Consider the following 18,465-nt stretch of genomic DNA (forward strand, 5'->3'; position numbering starts at 1 on the left):
AAAATAGTGGCAAGGTTTGGAAGGATGGCCTTGAGAGAAAAATCTTTTGTACTGTGCACATTATAAACACCACAAGGAAGGTGTACTCATCTGGTGCTTGCAGCCTGCTTGGCACTTGCTACAGTAACTTGGTTGTTCTTAAACCAGCAGAACAGATCCCAAAGCCACTTTCCCAATGTGTCCGTAACAATGGCAAAAAATGGCAGTATTTATATGGCAACAAAAGCAGGAAAGCGAGAACTACTGTAAACTTAAGGCAGAAAAATAAAATGAGGACAAGACCTGAAAAGAACTAAGTTAACTCCCTCAGTTTTCTGCAATAAACCCAGAAAAATCTTAACTCTTAGATTGCAAGAGACAGCCAGATCCTCACAAAGTCAGCTCTAGCAGGTTGGAGCAGTTAACAACTTTGGAGACTTTTAAACCTTCCCTTCTCCAGAGCTTCATGTTTCCCAGATTCTTGAGTCTCAGGGCACTGCAGAGACCTCACTTTCTCCCTTCTGAAGAGCTGGGGGTTGAATACCAAGGACTGCCTTGTCACTACACTTTCAAATTTCTCTCAGATAGGATTCTCAGTTGATTCTTGTTTTGGGAACATTTTTATTTTACCATGTGATAAAAGTTCCTCAGGTCTGGATGACTGCTGTTATACAAATAAATTGGGTTGGGTCATGAAACATACCTCCTCTCTTTGTAGTTCCCCTTCTAAATGGAAGTTTGAAGGTTTCCAAAGGCCAGCCAGACTGACCAGCAGCTAGAAAGTCCACCATCCTGAGAGAGTGAGCAAGAACGTTCCTCGTGAAGCAGCAACTGCCTACAGGGAGTATCACTGTGATAGATGGGGCAGATGGGTCATACAGTGCCTGGGGTGGGGGCTTAGCACCGCAGGATATCCTCATGATGCTGCCTTGTGCTAAAGTCCCAACCTGAATTCTGGCCTGACTGGAAAAAGCCTGTTTATTTTTAACCAGCTTTCCAAGCACCACTGCTGACCACTGAAATTATGAAATGTTTAAAAAGTCCACAGCCAGGAAGTATTGGTTCCTCCCAATGCAGTCTGTGGGACTTGGCAGTAGTTTTTGTAGGATTTCCAGCACATTTGCAAACCTACAACACATTTAAAGCATAAATCTCAGCAATCTGCATGAGCCATCCCCCTTTGCAGTTTATGGCTCTTTAAATGTCTTTAATAAAAACCCTACCACAGGAAACATCTTAAGACGACTGCTATTTCACAGCTTCACTACAGGTTCCTAATGTAAGTTAATAAGGCAAACACAATACCTTACGTTTGAAATAATAATTGCTCAGGCCTCACTTTGAATGATGGCCAAATACCATTGTGCGTGACTTCCTTTGCGGAGCGTCTGAATTACAGCGCAGGTTGAGGCCTGAAAAATCAATGGCTGCTTTAATCACTTAATTAAAGCCTTTGAAAATCATTAGCAATTTGGTAAATTTGAAATATTTATCCATACATCACTTTTAAGCAGACAGTGCCAGACCAGCACAAGTCCATTTGTTACACTGGGGAACTGCTGCTGGAGGGGTGAAAGGAACAGCGTTAGCGCACTGCAGCTGAGTAGGCAAGTGTGTCACCAAAGCTGGAAGACTGAGAAAGTCAAGAGTAACCTCTGTCAGCTTTACCTGATCTACAGTGTTTAGCTGAGGTCACCCTTCAAGTGGCAAAATGCAAGTCAAGAGCCAGGAAAAGTCTTGCTGGCTTACAGAGCAGCAGCCCCCCACAGCTACCACGGGTCTGGATCAACTCCTGCGAGACCTGAACAGCGGAACAGAGCGCGCAGAGGGGAAAAGGAGGCAGCACCAGCAGAATCCTCCGTTACTGAAGGAAAACCAGCTGACTGCAAGGCCACCCTTCAGAGTGGGACTTGTGAATGAATATGGCTTATAAGAATCGTAAAAATAACTTTCTGATGCCAGCAGCCTAATATATAATCTCATAAAGAAAATCGAATCTGAACATGATATTTTAGTCCATCTGGACTAAAGCTACCCATCTGCAGATATTTAACTTTGTTGATAATCTCTCGTCTTGCATATTTATTTTCTTTAACTGCCTCTTTTTTGGAAGCAGTGGCATCTAAGTGCAGCACCACTGTTCTAAATACATGGTGACTCTTGAGAAAAAAAAAAGAGACCGAGAGGATGAACAAGTAGGCTGAGAGGAACTGACCGGTGCACGGTGCTTCACGTTCCTCCAGGGCTGTTGGCCTTATGCAAGCGATGTTTAATTTTGTGGAGCTTAAGGGAGCTTAATGAACTCGGGAGAGATGGAGCAGGGGGCTGGCAGCAGCTATTTCAGATAACCTGCTGCAGCTTCTTATTTTTACCAGTTCGGGGGTAAAAACATACTCTGAAGCGAATTGTCTGTCCGCAGGGTGCAGCGTAGCGGCGGTCGAGCAGAGCAAGGCGGCAGGTCACCGTGCTAGCACCCCACGAGCAGGGGCCGCTCCGGGATGTCGCCCTCCGGCACTGCCGGCGTGAGGGTGCCCGCTCGCTGCAGCCCCCGGTGCGCTGCCGGGCGAGGGGCCGGCGCAGCCGCCCAGCCCCGCACCCGCCGCGCTGCCGAGCCCCGCGAGTCCGCGCTTCTCACCCCCGCTGCCCCCCCCCCCCCGGAGGCCCACGGCAGCCGGCCCCGCGGTTCTCGCCCCCGCTGCCCCCCGGGAGGCACGGCAGGCTGCGCGCAGCCCCGTCCTGCCGGCTGTGCCCGAGCTCCGGCGGGGCCGCCGGGCGCCCCAGCTCCCCCGCCGGGCCCCCGGGGCGGGCCGCGGCCGTACCCGGTGCGGCAGCGACACCTAGCGGGGAGCGGCCCGCCCCGCAGCCGCGGGGCCCCGGCACCGCCCGGCGCTCCGGGCGCCCTCGCCGCTCTGCGGGAGCTCCGCGGCTCGTTGTAAGCACCTCCGCGGGGCTGGAGGAGCGCGGCCACCCACCCGCGCTGCTGGGGAGGCTTTCCAGAGGCTGCAGGAGCGGCTAAGCCTGGGATGCTGTCCTCTGCCAAAGGGCAGGCGCCCGCACATAGCTGGGATACGCGTGGCTCAGTAGGGACCACTGCCGCTACAGCTGGGTTTCAAAAAGCCAGCTCAAGTGAAAACTTCTCCAGTGTTTTATTTGTCTATTTCCTTGGCTTGGTATTTGGCTATTTTATTTCCACCAGAAAGGCCAGCATTCGGTTTGGTTTGACCTGACTTTAGGCTTTCTTTAATGCAAAGTTCAGACATTTAATGTTTTTTATATATGTGATGGTTTCTATTTTCCTTCTCCCTCAATCCAACGAAAATTCATGGTACTTCACCTTTTTCATTTATTCCGTCTGCTAGTTTATGAGTGCTTGGATCAAATATCACAGTAGGCAAAGGAAAATTGCCATAAAATTTTCCTTTTTAGTCCATGATTTAGCTATATAAAATATATAAGGCACTGAACTAGGTAACATCCTGCTATTAAACAGCATAATCTTCCAGAAGAACTACTGTGTAATTTAATTCTTACTCTCTTTAAGAAATATAATTTGGGCCATTTCACAGTAAAATATCGACTAAATCAATGAGGAAAGCTTAAATGATACCTTAATGTTTTGAGTTCTTCATTAAATCCATACCTATGAAAAAAATCAGCTGGAAACAACAACACTCAGAAGTGAATAGAATGAAAAATGTTGCTTGTACACAATAACTAATCATTCCAGCAGTGAAAAGAGAGCACATTAGCTTCTCAGCTAACGGCAAAACCCAGGCAATGGCAGAAAAGCATAGAGCGTATTAATATTTCCCTTCAGAAACTGACAAGTTTAAAATAATTTGTCACTTTAATTCCACCGCCTATAAATTAGAAACTGGAAGTACTGGTAACCTCTTTATTAGCGTGCAGTCAAGGTGGTCCCAGCTCATTCTCACAATGTATGCAGATTTGAAGTGCTGGAATGCATAAACAAAACCATAGACCTCTACACTTGTAAGAAACTGTCTTCCTCGGTGTAAGAAATGCCATCACACCCTGCTGGACTTTAACAGCTTCATTCTGCTTCCATTAGTCACCTCTGCATTTCCAGCCTCACTATGGCTGCCTGGCTCTGTGAACAAATGCTAGACTGTAGATTTTCAAGCCAACCGTACCCTTCAGAGGTACATCCAATTGCTATGTTCAGGGGAATGGTCTCCCACACGATTGTGATTCACCCCTGTCTATCTATATGATATCCCAGAAAATTGATCTCCAGGATGACAGCTCATTCAGCACTCTGGAAAATTTACCCACGCTGAGCTCCTCTTTAAATAATGACCTGACATTTGTTCTGTAGAGGGAGACAAAGCCCAGACTGGTGAAAACAGTTGGCAGCTGCTTTCATTTGTGCCATTCAGAAGCCAGATGATAATTTGTCCTCTGGGACCCATCACTTCTTGGCAGACAGACCTGTCCAGTGCACTTTGCTATTACTTTTGCTGTTACCTCCCGCCCCTGGTGCATGCAGCACACACACAGAGTCAGTATTCAAGGCAGACTAAACTAAAACTGACTGCCAAGAGTCATAAAGGATTTCATGATACTGAGAACTGGGAGATAAGATCACAGATTAATTTGGTGATGATAGAGACAATGCAGCGGATATTGGGAAAGACAAATGTGTTAGACTACGTAAAAGGTTAAATTAGCTATTGCTCAGAAAAGAGACCCCAGCATCTCCAAACACAGCTTAATGAAGACATTAGCTAAGCAATAAGCAACGGTCAAAAAGGCAGAGTATTAAGAATTACTAGGCAAGCAGACCAAACCAGAGAACATTATTCCAGATGAATTGTGAGTTCACCTTTTGCATACAGATCACACACGCTCTCATTCCTCTAAATTAGCTGGAGCAGAATTACAAAATGTACAGACAAGGGTGACCGGGATACTCAGAGCATCTACTGGGATGAGTACTGGGAGAGATTAAATAAATGTGGATTACATAAATAAAATTTCCAGCCTGAAAAAAGAGGTTACTAGGGGCTGATAATAATGATGGTACATAAAATTATAAATGGGATCAAGGAGGAGAACAAATGAAACTATTCATTATTTCTCACAGTACAAAACTAGGAGACATAAAACAAAGTCACACAACATAATCACATAACAAAAAAGCCTTTTTTCACACAGTCCATAATTAAACGGTAGCATTCACTATCAAAAGATGTTGTGGACAGTAACAATTTAGGGTGGTTCAAAGAGGTGCTTATCTTGGACAGCAAAGCTACAAAATGCTTCCCAATACTTGGAAACACTATGTAAACAGACAGGGCTGTCCACACATTACCTGCAGAAGAGCAGTACCAATGACAGACAACTGTATGCATTTATTATCCACGCGCGTGGTCCCACCACATCTTACATCCCTACGAGGGGACGAGATATGTATATTTTTCATACTATACTTCTTATTCTATCTATTCCTGGCAGGTTTTATTTTTAAGGATCACCCCAAATTGTTGCTAGCATGTTGGATGCTTTCTGTTCAACCCACCAACAGAGGTACTCACAGCTGCACTCCAGAGACACAATGCGCACAGAGAGGTGAGAGAAGACAAGCTGAAGCAGGTTTCCCTCTTTAAGGAATAAAAAGCAAAAGCTCCTATATGCTGCAAACATTCCATCAATTATCTTCCAAGTGCTTTATCTGCTCTTCTACCTAAGCTACAGTTGAACGTGTCTAATTATCATTGACATCAGCAAGGTCAGGCAGCAGTACAAGCAGCCGTGTTGTTGTCTCACTTCTCCCTTTAAAACACGTGCTCTATTACACGATCTCTCCTGTTGTCTTGGGATCCTCTCCAGCCGCTTTCAGCTGAGGTGGTTAGTGAGTGAAAGGGAGTGGTGGCTCAGCCTTGAAAGTTACCATGCGGTACAAACGCAAGCGGTGACACCATGAAAAGGCTGAAGGGATACTGCACACAAAGCAGCGCTGAATTCTCAAATGCATCTATTTCCCTGGCTATAGCGCGGGCTGCAGAAATACAATGGTGGTTTATGGCTGAAACAAATCTCATTTTAGTCACACTACTGTCACCGTCCTTTGAAGATGTTTTAGTTCAGAATGCCTGCACAGGCCTTCCTTCTTTCACACAAATATCTAATGCTGAGTTTTGCTGAAGAAAATGCAGGAAAGACGAAATTCACCCTTCAGACTGGAGTCCGGAGTCCTTCCTTTGCTGGCTGCACCCATGCAGATGAGACTCCAGTGGCAGAAGACTGTAAGATCAATATAGAAGCTGCTGTGGTCTCCAGCTTTCTCCCCTACAGCGCTGTGGTGACCCAGGCAGGGCCATGGGGAAGCTGTGGCAGCAGTGGCAAAGGGGCAGCTGCGGCTGCCCTGGCTGGTGTAAAGCCCCGTGGCCCAAGCCTTGCAGCTTTCCCATGGTGGTGCAGGCAACTGGGGACACTGCTGTGAGGCCACAGATCTGGTTCCCACACATGAAAGTAAAGGAAGGGAGAGGCTTGGTTTCACTTTCTGCAGTACTCATGGCCACAGATAAGCTGGTACAGAACAGGAACCGGCGTGCAGCCAAGTGTAGCAGTTTCCCCACCAAGAGGCAGGGAGGGAGCAGAGCACAAAAGAGCCCTGGTTCAGTTCCTGCTTTCCTTACCGGGCTGTCTTGCTCTGTAGCCCCGTAGGACTCTCTTCCCTTCCTGGCTATAGACTTAAAATGATCACTAGTCAACACTGATCAGTGAGACTGTCTCCACATAAGGCACCCACACATCGCTAAGACATCACAGAACGTAAGGCAGCTCACCAAGAACATGTTAGTAAAGAAATAACAAGGCTTACATATTTACCTTTCCATTGTAATTAATATATTTTATTTAATACATTTATATTCATCCCTCCCTTCTCATTTGATACAACAAAGCGTTTGCTCTGAATATAGACAACGACCTCAGCTGAAAAGCAGAGATGTGACCGTGTTTGCTCATTTGGTTTGGCCCTCTCTGTTCCTCAGCAGTGTCACAGCTGGTTCCCATGTGAGTGCTCCCTGTGTCCAGAGATCAGGCAGCCTGGTTCAGGCACCTTCCCAGCCAGCTGCATGTGTTCCCCACTCAGATCCCACAGAACAAGAAAAGCCCATCCGAAATAGAGAGGAAGAGGGAATAAGAGGTATCTTTAGATCGTCTTTTCACATAAATGTTATTTCAATTCACTTTTTCTCAAATACAGAGCCCAGTGATTGGTGATAAGAAGATGGAACTGAAAATTAAAACTGTAAAATAGGATCAGTGCTGTGCTTTGATAGTGTCCAGTATTCACCCCAGCACAGCCAGGAAGGAAATAGTTTGAAAACACCAGATGCTCATTGCAATTGGTATTTTGCATGTATTTCCAGCACAGATTTCTCCCCTCCCCATGAAAACAGACACACATTCTCATTTAACAACTAATTGATTTATTTAACAATACAAATTTCTTTCTACTGCATGGTTTAGCAGAGAGAACTTGAGAAACAAAATTAGCTTCTTTTCTTTTTTTTTTTTAAAGTTTAAATGTTTACACAAAAACAACCTTTACTTCAGTAAATATAAAATTTACACACAAAGAAACTACATTAAAAAAGAACAGAATCATGACAAACCGACCAAAAAAAAAAAAAAAAAAGAAAAAAAAAAAAAAAGATGGGAATTCAGTGTAAAGGATCCAATTGCAAGGAAGGCAAGATGGGGCAACACTAACAAGGCATCCCACTTGTACACCTAGGTATCTGAAGTTGTAGGTACAATACAAACCAAAAATACATTAAAATTAGGATTAAAACCTGTATTTTTATACCATAATATTTTATGATAAATATCTGTAAATTCTGTAGGCAACACAGTTAATGTGTGAAATACATAGTTTGCTCTTCACTGGAAAGTCACTGGAGTGGTGTACGAGCACCGTGTCACCACGAGTGCACTAATGGTCATCAGTGAGCAGACTTTAGGTGTCCAGCCCAGACGTGATAGCCCCTTGTTTCTTTGCCAATCTGTGCTATTTCTCACACGTCCAATGACATAATGAGAAACTCTGGTCACCTTCAGCAGTGATTTCCAGCACTTCATCTCCTGGCATTTGTTACCTGACTTAGGCATATTCATCTGCCAGATCCCCTGTTTCTCATTCCCTTTTGCACTTTATAACCTGAACTCTAAAGCTATCTTGTAGCTACCAAGAGAGACTGGCTTCTAGGTTAAGATATTTGGGATACACAGTTCTTCAAGCCACCTTCAGGAATCTGTAGAAATATTTAAAGTAGGGTGGACAATTCATGGTCAAAGGTTATGTGATACAAAAAACAGGGACCTATATAGTGATGGCTAACTTTAGATCTAAATCTTTAACATTTTTTCTATTGCTTTAATATTTAAACAACATTCAGTTTTCATATATTAAATGAGCATCTTACTGATGGAAGTGCTACATTATCTCCAAAAACACCAGGTAGTAAGGGGGACTGTAAAGTTTAAAATTAAGTGTATTTTTAAAAATCATTTAAAGGGTTCAAGTCTCTTTTTTTTTTTTTTTTATAATCAATATTGTGACTGGCAACCTATAAAAGCTTAAATTATAAAACTATTAGTGACTCTACTTTTTAAACTGTATGTACTATAAAGCTGTATCTTTGTTACTTACAGATGTTACAAAATTTCCAAGCCAGAAAGTGAAGGGGGGGAAACATAGTCTAAAAGTTTTACAGATTTATTATTCACTAACAAAGGTTCATTTCCCCCACAACCGTTTTTATGTCATAAAAATCTGATTAGATTTATTCTACTCCTCTCTTTTCTGGACAGATGATACAGTGTTCAATCATGCTTTGGAAGACCATTTTCAATGGATAACTGTAGTTCTCTAGATCAGCAAGTCCGACTTGCTTTACTTAGAAACAAAAGCACCAGACTATCTCTAACTTGGCCCTTGTCCTGCAAAAAAAATTTTTGTAGCAAGATTCAGGCAGTCTGTTATGAAAGCAGGACCAGCCCTGAAGCAACCAGCTACATTAACTTCTGGAGCAAGCATGTGCAATGCTCTCATTCCGACTTGAGAAAGAGCCGAACAGTATTAAATTTAAGGAAACTGTAGAAATGACATTTGTTCTGTTAAAAACAAAACAGGGAAAACTTAAACAATCCACAGGTGTGCATTAAACATTTAATAGCAAGCCTTTGCTTATGTATATTAATTTAAAGGTTATCCACAGGGATCTGTGATACATTGGCCCTGCCTTGTTACTATAATTAAATTTATTCAAATATTAATTTAAAATAGGAAAACAAAGAAACTACTCCTTGGGGAACATGTTTATTGTGTTTGAGATGATACACTGGGTGCTCTCTGAGCTACAAAGGGAAAAAGGAAATCCTTTCATTACAAACTGACAAAGGTAAAAGTTAAAACAGTTTTCACAACAGCATGTACCACATATTGGAAATAGATCTGGGTTTAATACAAATGACATAATTCCTAGTAATCTACAGCTACCTTTAATAACTTCATACAGATAATGAATTAGGCTAAAATGCACTATAATATTTGGTTGACTTCAGGAACAGTATCCTTAGTACATCACAAAATACATTTTGATATCCCAAAGAAGCAAGACTTGCAAGTAGGCATTTTAAACATAACTAATCTACAGCTACAAATTTCTACTCTTGATAGCATTTACCTTTTTGGGGGGCAGTATCCCAGTCTTCAAAAGGATAAAAGCAGAGTAGAATCAGTATAACATATACACAGAAGTCCGTATTGTAAAGGCTATAAAGATTTGTTGCACACTGCAAAGTTGCCTTCTGCACCTTCACACTGCACAAGTAGTTTGTCATTTATGTTGCATATCTCTTGGTCCACTGTCTGGCTATCCTGTCATGTTCTGCTCTGTTGGTCAGGTACTGAGTGGCTATGCTTCCAACCAGAGGGTCAGCTGCAAAAGGCAGGAGAAGATGCATTAGATGCCATACCAGAATAAAACCAAACCAAACAAAAACACACACATGATTTAAAACACGGGACCTATTTCAAAATAGTCTTTGTTAGGCCAGAAAATGCTGTGAGGTATAGTAGGGCTCTTATACAAGACTTTCCAAGAGAAAGTACACAAGGCACAATGAACAGAAAAAGAGAAATGGAAAAATCTGTCATGGTCATATGCATATTAACAAATCTTGCACCAGCCAGGTGCCCTGCTTGCACCCCTTTGGAAGGGCCGCTGGGCGCAGGGGATGCTCAGTGAGCGCTGTCTGGCACACCCCTGTCACAGTGCTGGACAAGACTCATGTACATTAGAGTATCAGGACTGTAGGACATACACCGAGGGGATTCAGTCTGCCTCAAGAGTCACCAAACTTTTACATCGTAGCGGCTAATCCATTTCTCCCTGATCATTACCAGTATTTCGTAAATGAACGGTTATCTTATTGCTACTGCTCAGTTCCTGCCCTGACCACCCGCAGGCAACTAGCATTCATTTCCTAACGACACTAGTCACCCAGTTGTTGTGGAAAAACTGCTGCTTCCAGTGGAGTTCCTCCCCTTCCAACAGGAACAAGAAACTCAGAAAAATGGAAAAATCTCTCTGAACACTGTCCCACCCACATCTGCAAGATTAAATGTTTCAATTGCTGCCTTAAGAGAAGGGACTTCCTGCGGCCCCTTCTGATCTGCAGGATTTGTGAGTTTATAACTCAAAAGAACTTTGCTGCTTTCCTAGATTGACTGCTCATTAGCTGGAGCTCCTGCAATACAGACCTTCAATAATATCAGCTTATTTTTTCCACCATATCTTGGGGGAAAAATGGGCTTAATGCTATTTGCTTTCTGTTGTGCCACAGGAGTGAAAAGTGCCATTAACTGGGGGACTGCACCCAAGCAGGCGTGTTTCATACCAAATTTAAAAAAACAGTAACTTTTATTTAATCTGCATAGAATCAAATATACAATTACATTCCATGGCAACTAAGTCACACGACTAACAGTGGATGCTCAGAAAACAATCAGCTCCTTACCTGGGTTGCAGTCTGTCAGAAGAGAACAAATAGACAGCAGAACCTTTGAAATAGTCAAAGCAGGGCTCCAGTTGTCTTTCAGGATATCCAGACAGATGACTCCCTGACTGTTGATGTTGCAGTGATAAATTCTGGTACGGAAAGTAACCTGGAATCACAGCATAAGAGACAGAAAGGTCATTCAGTGTTGCCCAGCAATGCTGCCCCTTGACTCTAAGCAGCAGCAGTGTCTGGGGTGCTCCCGGTTCTGCAGAGCTTCTGTGGAGTCAGCTCCTCTGCTCATTTTCTGAAACACAATTATTTCACAGAAAAGTGTGTATTTACTGTAGCCATGGCTACCTGTAAGAAACCTACCATGGAGATCCTTGGTACACAAACTGCTTTCACAGAGGCCCTATCTGTTACCCACAAAAATTAGGACCTACCTTGTAATGCTATGTGCTATTTAATGAACATATCAAGCATGTCAAGAACGATCTAATGACAAATGTAACTTTACTACCATTTCTGATGGTGAAGAAGTAGACAGAATTTGGCTGCATGTGCAATACTAGTTGATCTCCTCCTTTATTTCGAAATCCTAAATACAGACCGTGAAAATCAATATTTGAAATCAGAGTATTGTATTATTCTTGTTAAAATTAACAATGAAATCTTTGCCTTACCCTTCATTAGGCAGGACATAATATACAGCCAAAACAGTGCTATCACACTAACACCATCCTTGTTTTTAAATTATTTCAGAGTAGTATCAGTAGAGCATGTAAGCATTATTCTGCACAAATAAGAGGTTAGAGACATTTCTAAGTGCTTTAATTATATAAAGACAAGGAGATGAGGAAATTTTTCTTTTTCTTACTGAAGCAGGGGAAAAAATCCAAGATGTTTTCTGAAACTACTGAAAATTCAAAAATGATCACGCTCTAAAAAAATTCTACAAGATTTTCAGGAGGAATTGGTCTAAAACTCTGTAGCACTTCATTTTAACAATCTTAACTCAGAGAGTATTAAATTTTGTGGGTTTCAGAGAAGCGTGAAATACATAGAGTTTATTACACTTTATGCTGTAATCCTTCTGGGAATTGAAAAACGTGTCTGATTTATGGTAACAACATTATAGCCACAAGAGCCGTAAGTTGTAGAAACAGAACGTATCGGTCTTTGCAAATGTCAGCAGCGTCCTTTCTGGTGACTTGGTCAACAGTTGTAATTTGGCATTAAGGGAGGGGAGAAAGGAACAACCTTTAACTTCTTTGATATCGGTTAGAAATTGTAATTTCTTACACGTCCATACTATTTCCAAACAAGGAAATTAAATTTTAGTTTAAGGTTAGTTTCATTTAATAATAAGAACTTCTGCTTACAAATATTATCAAAGAAGGTTGTTTATCTTACCAGTAGTAGACAGATTGACAATTTACAATAACAGAAATCATCACAGTATTACCCAATTTGAAGTCACAATATAATACTCCAGTTGTCTATCTAAATTTACTTTAGCTTTCTGTTATTTTGCTAAAAACCATGTGAAAATAAATAATATAGAATCTGTTTCATAACAGAAAAAGTTTATTATAAATATATTTTAGTAGCTGGAATGAGAAGCATAAGTAGGTCTTGCACTGTCTTCTATTGAAATTAAAAATTCTTGAATCTTAACTATTGATCAGAATTATCATCTCATTTATCACTTGGTAAAGCTTGGAAATCAGTATTTACTGTGGTAATCAGGATATAAATTAGACACAGGATTTTTCTCAAACTGCCAGCCAGAGTTTGGATCTTGTTGTTTTCAAGAGACATAAACAGATCTGATATTCAGAAAGGAATAAGCACTCACTCCTTGCAAGTTACATTTTTCTCACATGTGGAAAAATGACAAACACAATAAAAACCTTACCCTTACCTTTGGTGGCTTGAATGGATAGTCAGATGAAAACGTGATATCCAGGAAAAAAACACCTCCTTCATATACAGAACCTGGAGGTCCAAGTATAGTAGATCTCCATTCGTAAATGTTATCCCCTTTAGGACCAGCACTGTGCAAAAAGAGAGAGAGAGAAAGAGTCAGGTGTTACCTTTGAGAGAGGTGTTTTATGGATTTCCTTCTACATTCATTTTGTTTAACACAAACCACTTGCCTATCTTTAACATCTGCCTAATTTCCGACTGGTTTCAGGGCACTGAGTGTTTTAAACTGGCACGAAAGCTGGGCACTCCGCTCTCCCATTGGAGATACAGCAGTGAAACAGCCTGACAACGAACTGCTGAACTGTCACTGTATGAAACATACCCCCAGATCTGCTTTCCCGAGTATGGGGTTGCTCTGAGCTTCTACATCATGCCCTTCCGATGACATCACAACCATACACAAAAACAGTTGAATATTTCGACTGCATTCATCTTCTCCAGGCATTAGATGAATCATACTGTCATAAAAACCACGACCTACACATATATTGATACATATCCATTGCCACTTGCTTCACAGGGTAAAGCGAAATGTTAGACCTTGGGCAGGAAAACTGGGGATGGAAGACACAGAATCAAGTAACCCGGAACTGAGCTTCTTACAGCACTGTCAATCCAAATAACTGTTTCCTTCAGGATATACTTGTGTTACGCCTCCAGAAAATCACCATTGAGACTACTAGCCAAAATAGTTTATTTTAAGAAGTATGATACTGAATGTATTTCTCACTAGGGGAAGGGGTTATTGCATCATTAATTATTAAAGTAAAGCTTTAAAGAAGGGATAATGAACAAGCATTTTCTTGACCTCTGAGCTATCACAATTAATGCTATTATCAAGCAGTAACCATCTAACCTCCTCACAAAAAAATCAAAGCACCATCTTATTTCTGTAAGCAAGTCTCATGAACCTAACCTTCCACAAAAGGTCCTGAATCTGAGCTGCCGAGATCAAAACCAACTGCTATGGAAAACACCTCCACTGAGCTCACGCAGGTATAGTGGATTCATCACATCAAATCACAGACTCAGAGAATCATTTAGGTTGGAAAAGACCTTTGAGATCATCAAGTCCAATTGATAACCCAGGACTGCCAAGTCCATCACTAAACCATGTCCCCAGGCACCACATCCACACATTTTTTAAAACACCTCCACAGATGGTGACTCTACCACCTCCCTGGGCAGCCTGTTCCAGAGGTTCAACACCCTTTCAGTGAAGAAATTTTCCTAACATCCAACCTAAACCTCCCCTGGCGCAACTTGAGGCCGTTTCCTCTTGTTCTGTCACTTGCTATCTGGGAGGAGAGACCTACCCCACCTGCCTACAGCCTCCTTGCAGGTAGTTGTAGAGAGCAGTAAGATCCCCCTCTGAGCTTTCCCTTTTCTCCAGACTAAACCACTCCAGTTCCCTCAGCTGCTCCTCATAAGACTCGTTCTCTAGACCCTTCACCATTGACATTGCCCTTCTCTGGACACGCTCCAGCACCTCTGCATCCTTCTTGAAGTGAAGGGCCAAAACTGAATACAGTATTCAAGGTGAGACAAGCCAATACTGTGGCACTGTAAAAGATCCTTTCAATTCTCCCCACCTCGGCAGCCTCCCAGGCACCACCTACATCTCGCAGATACATGGGGAAGCGCCCTCATCCTTCTGCCTCTGTGGTCCCTAGGAATAGGCGCTGAGGACTGTCATCATATGTGATTGCACACGAAGCAAGCAACAGGGCATGGCACCATCTGTAGCCTGGGAGTTTGTGGTTTCTGGCATTGCTCGACACTCAGAGGAGCCTCCCTACAAGCCCTCCAAGTGTTAAGGCTCTTCCTATGTCATGTCACCTCATGTCTTTGTCATACATTTGTCCACAGTCTATAACATGGCATGTTGGACATTCATCCTTACCATGCAGCCAAACACGTGGAGACACTCACCACAGAGAAGGAACATGAGCAGTCCGCACTATGCATCTGCAATTCCTACACCAAAAATTCAGCTATTTTTACATTAAGATCATATTTGAGAAACAACCAAAAGCTGATTTTGATTATGAATTCCCTTTCAATTCATTACTTTCCAACATGTTTTTTATCTTGAGGACGTTTCGTGTACCAAATGTTTAAACTGTTGCAGGCCTTTCATTAAACAGGACAAAATAATCATGGATTTTGGCTAACACTGTATTTAATTAAAAACAAGAACATATTTGATGGAGCTGTAGCTATCTTCCTGTTGCCAAAATGAAAGTAGGTAAGAACAGTGTGCTGGTCTCCACAGTACAGCTAGGGAAGAAAACCAAGAAGTGCTGTCAAAATAAAGTTTGGGTCTAAAATCACTGATTTTACCTTTCTCTTTGCAATGCATGCACAAAAGTGGAAGAAAAACAGTGGAAAAATTTCAGGGAAATAAGGGGAAATCCAGAGGCAAGGAGGTCCATTTTCAATGACCTGTTCATACCCTCAGTCACTTGAGAAGATAATTCTATTCATGCTCTCTAAAAAGCAATTAGTGTAAGAACTGAAAATATTGGGGCAATAATGACAATATTTAAAACCCACACAGGCCACTGAAAAGTTTTAATTAATTCTTGACATTCATCAAGCTTACAGCTAATTAGTATTGTGCTTGGAAACCAAATTTCTATGGAGCAATTCCATTTCAGCATTAGATGTCCTAATGACTGTTTTACAGTTTAATGCAGAGGTTAGTGCTCTTGCCTCATGTGTCAGGTACCTTTCTTCCATACACCCCTAACAGCTGGATGCAATTCAATCAGATTAATGAAACAGCTCCATTAAATTAGTGACATATTTCAGACCAATGAATCAGTCACAATTAACCGTGGCACTAGTCCGGTGCCAAACTATCTGGTAATCACTCACCAAGTCAGAGCAAGGGCATCTATCAGCTAGTAGCCAGAAGCTAAGTGCAGTAACTCTATGCCTGTCTGCTATTCTCTTCTATGCTACCACTAGCAATATATAAAAGGACTGGGCTATAATATGAGAAGGGAATTCCTAACCTTGTAAGAGAAAGAAAATGCTGTTTGAACTCCTTCCTACTCCGAGAAAAGATCGCTGCAATGTCAAAAGTAACACAAAGCTGTAATGATAATTACACTCAGATAAAGGAAAAAATTGTTAAATTGAAAAATTTCATTACACCTGATGGAGATCTGTGAAACAGCTGAAGTGGTATCTCACTTCCAGTGGTGTAAAAGATACCCCTGCTTCATTAGCAACATGAAATCCCCCACAATTACTACGTTATTGGTGTGAGGAGACAGGAGATGCGTGAGCAGGTACAAGACACTACACTTGGCTTCTACCACCTGCATATTTCCATTGCGGATCATCCTCAGCCAGCTATACCCCACTTTGGCTTTTGTATACATACCAAGGTAATCCTTTTTGGAAGTAAACAGATCCACACTCTCCAAGGCTTAGCAAAATATACCAGACCTACTCAGGTCAGTCTCGGCCTCTGCAATGATTTCCACAAGGACAGGGCAGTGGGGTCACACCCACTCGGGCAGCTGCAGAGGAGAGCAGAACGTGCAGTCCTGCCTCAGGCAACACTTCAGTTGCGTACCCAGCTGGAAGCGACTGCCCGAGCCCCCCTGGAGTCACTGCAGAGCATCCCTCAGTGCTGCAGAAAGCCCCAAGCAGGGAACTGCCACTCCCTAGTGCAAATCTAACTTCTCTGTTCCTGCAGAGGACAGCAGAAAACCCAGGCTGAAAACTGGGAATAAGGAAGCTTTGCTCTGTCCGCAATGTTCTATTTCACTGATACACCCAGAAGAAATACTCTTCTGCTGTTGGGCACTAAAGAGGCTGGCATGGGAGGTGCTTCTAGGGGCTCTACTAGAACTCTTTATTCCTGTAAGTTCTCCCGCTATTCAAGAGACTCACTTGCTTATTGCAAGCATGGGCTTCAAGCATCTTACCTTAAACCCTGAGAGCTGTGTTGAGTAACAGCCTAGGAATCTTTCTCACGGTCTGCCACACTAGACAGAATACCCCAGGCAGAGTGCTACAATGGGGAATTTCCATGGTCTTCTTCCCTTTCCATTTTGCATCACTGAAAGACCCAGCTCCTTCTGACTTCCTACCATGGAATCCATATGGACACAAAATCCTCCATTATTCTGTCCTTTAAAACACAAAATCTTGATGGAGTAATGGATCTGATGACAACTTCAGTGTTTTAGCCACACAGCATACATGTGCAGTTCATTGCTACCAGCCTGCTGCCCTCCTAAATTAGTTTACAGAACACCACAAATTCAGTAAAGGCACCAACAGTATATTCTCAATAAAAGAACTGCTCGATTATTTTTTTAAAATATGGGCTAAAAAAAAATCTTAGACAAAATAACAAAGCAAATTAATTGAATTGACAAAACATTCTTTGCAAAATTAAGGGGGTTTTACTTCATACATAAAAGCATGATTATTTTTTCTTAATAAATTAGATAAATTGACAGAATAGTTACCTGGCTACATCTGCTTCCTAAGTAAATATTCATTATGCTACTTCACGAAGGGATACACACCTGATCCAGGTAAGTCAAAGGACTTATAACCATGCTCTATCTAAGATAGTCTGCTGAACAGATTTAATTCACAAGTGTGACTTCAGATGGTGAATTTGAGAAGAAACTCTAGAGGCCCATAAGCTCACACCAGGTCCTTTAAACCTAAGTCTGCTAAACCTTGGCTGTCAGGTTTCACAAAGATGAAGAACAACTTTTCCAGCACAGCGATATGAGCATTCACATGGATGTAGCAGCATTCATATCAGCAAGAAGTCTGTTAAGACTCCTGATGCAATGGTTACAGAAATCAGAATTCAGCATTCGTTACAATTCACTAAATAAAAATGCATTAAAGCTGCCCATATAGAACTAGCTGCAGGATGAGAAACTAGGACAAGAAATTTCCAGTCTACATGATGCTAGTAGCATGCTGCCTTCTGCACTTGCTAAATGTGCTTCTGTCAACAGCACTCCTCTGAAACACAGGGCTCTAAATTTGGTGACAGAATGCAACTTCATAGTACTGAGACTGTGATAATTAAGAAAAATGTTGAAGGAAAATGTAATTTAGCTAGATTTGATGTTAACTCTGTGTTATGCTTTGTTATGAGAAACAATTGGGGGCTGTAATAGGGTATAGCTGGGGGCGGGGGGATTTAAAAAAATCTGGTTTTTAGGAAGCTTGTTGACAGTGAAGTTTGTCAGACTCTAAAACAGCCTTATGAGAAATGTCATTGGTGCCATAAACCCAAAGGTAAACATTGGCCTATATCCCAAGATGCCCATCGGGGTGCCTACAGAGCGTGACTTAAGTGGTGGAATATTTTCCTGCATTCTCCTCTCAAGGGCCCCACCCTCAAGGTCTGACACCCAGGCAGGCATCACAAAGGCAGCAGCTAACAAGCCAAATGGGGTACCTGGAGTG

At 42.2% G+C, this 18,465-nt stretch overlaps 1 protein-coding gene across 1 annotated transcript in view; it reads right to left on the reverse strand.

Moving 5' to 3' along the window:
• Positions 1–8,379: 8,379 nt before the first annotated feature.
• The window catches only part of UBE2E3 (ubiquitin conjugating enzyme E2 E3), a 58,715-nt gene continuing 48,629 nt past the window's right edge, over positions 8,380–18,465 (reverse strand). Inside the window, exons 4-6 of the mRNA XM_055718983.1 lie at positions 12,941–13,073; positions 11,035–11,182; positions 8,380–9,953 (exon numbers count right to left, since the gene is read on the reverse strand). Of these exons, the coding sequence (XP_055574958.1) occupies positions 9,856–9,953; positions 11,035–11,182; positions 12,941–13,073 (379 nt within the window). The 3' untranslated portion in view covers positions 8,380–9,855. The remainder of the gene's footprint in view (positions 9,954–11,034; positions 11,183–12,940; positions 13,074–18,465) is intronic.

The sequence above is a fragment of the Falco cherrug genome, chromosome 8 (genome assembly GCF_023634085.1).
Source record: "Falco cherrug isolate bFalChe1 chromosome 8, bFalChe1.pri, whole genome shotgun sequence".
Lineage (NCBI taxonomy): Eukaryota > Metazoa > Chordata > Aves > Falconiformes > Falconidae > Falco > Falco cherrug.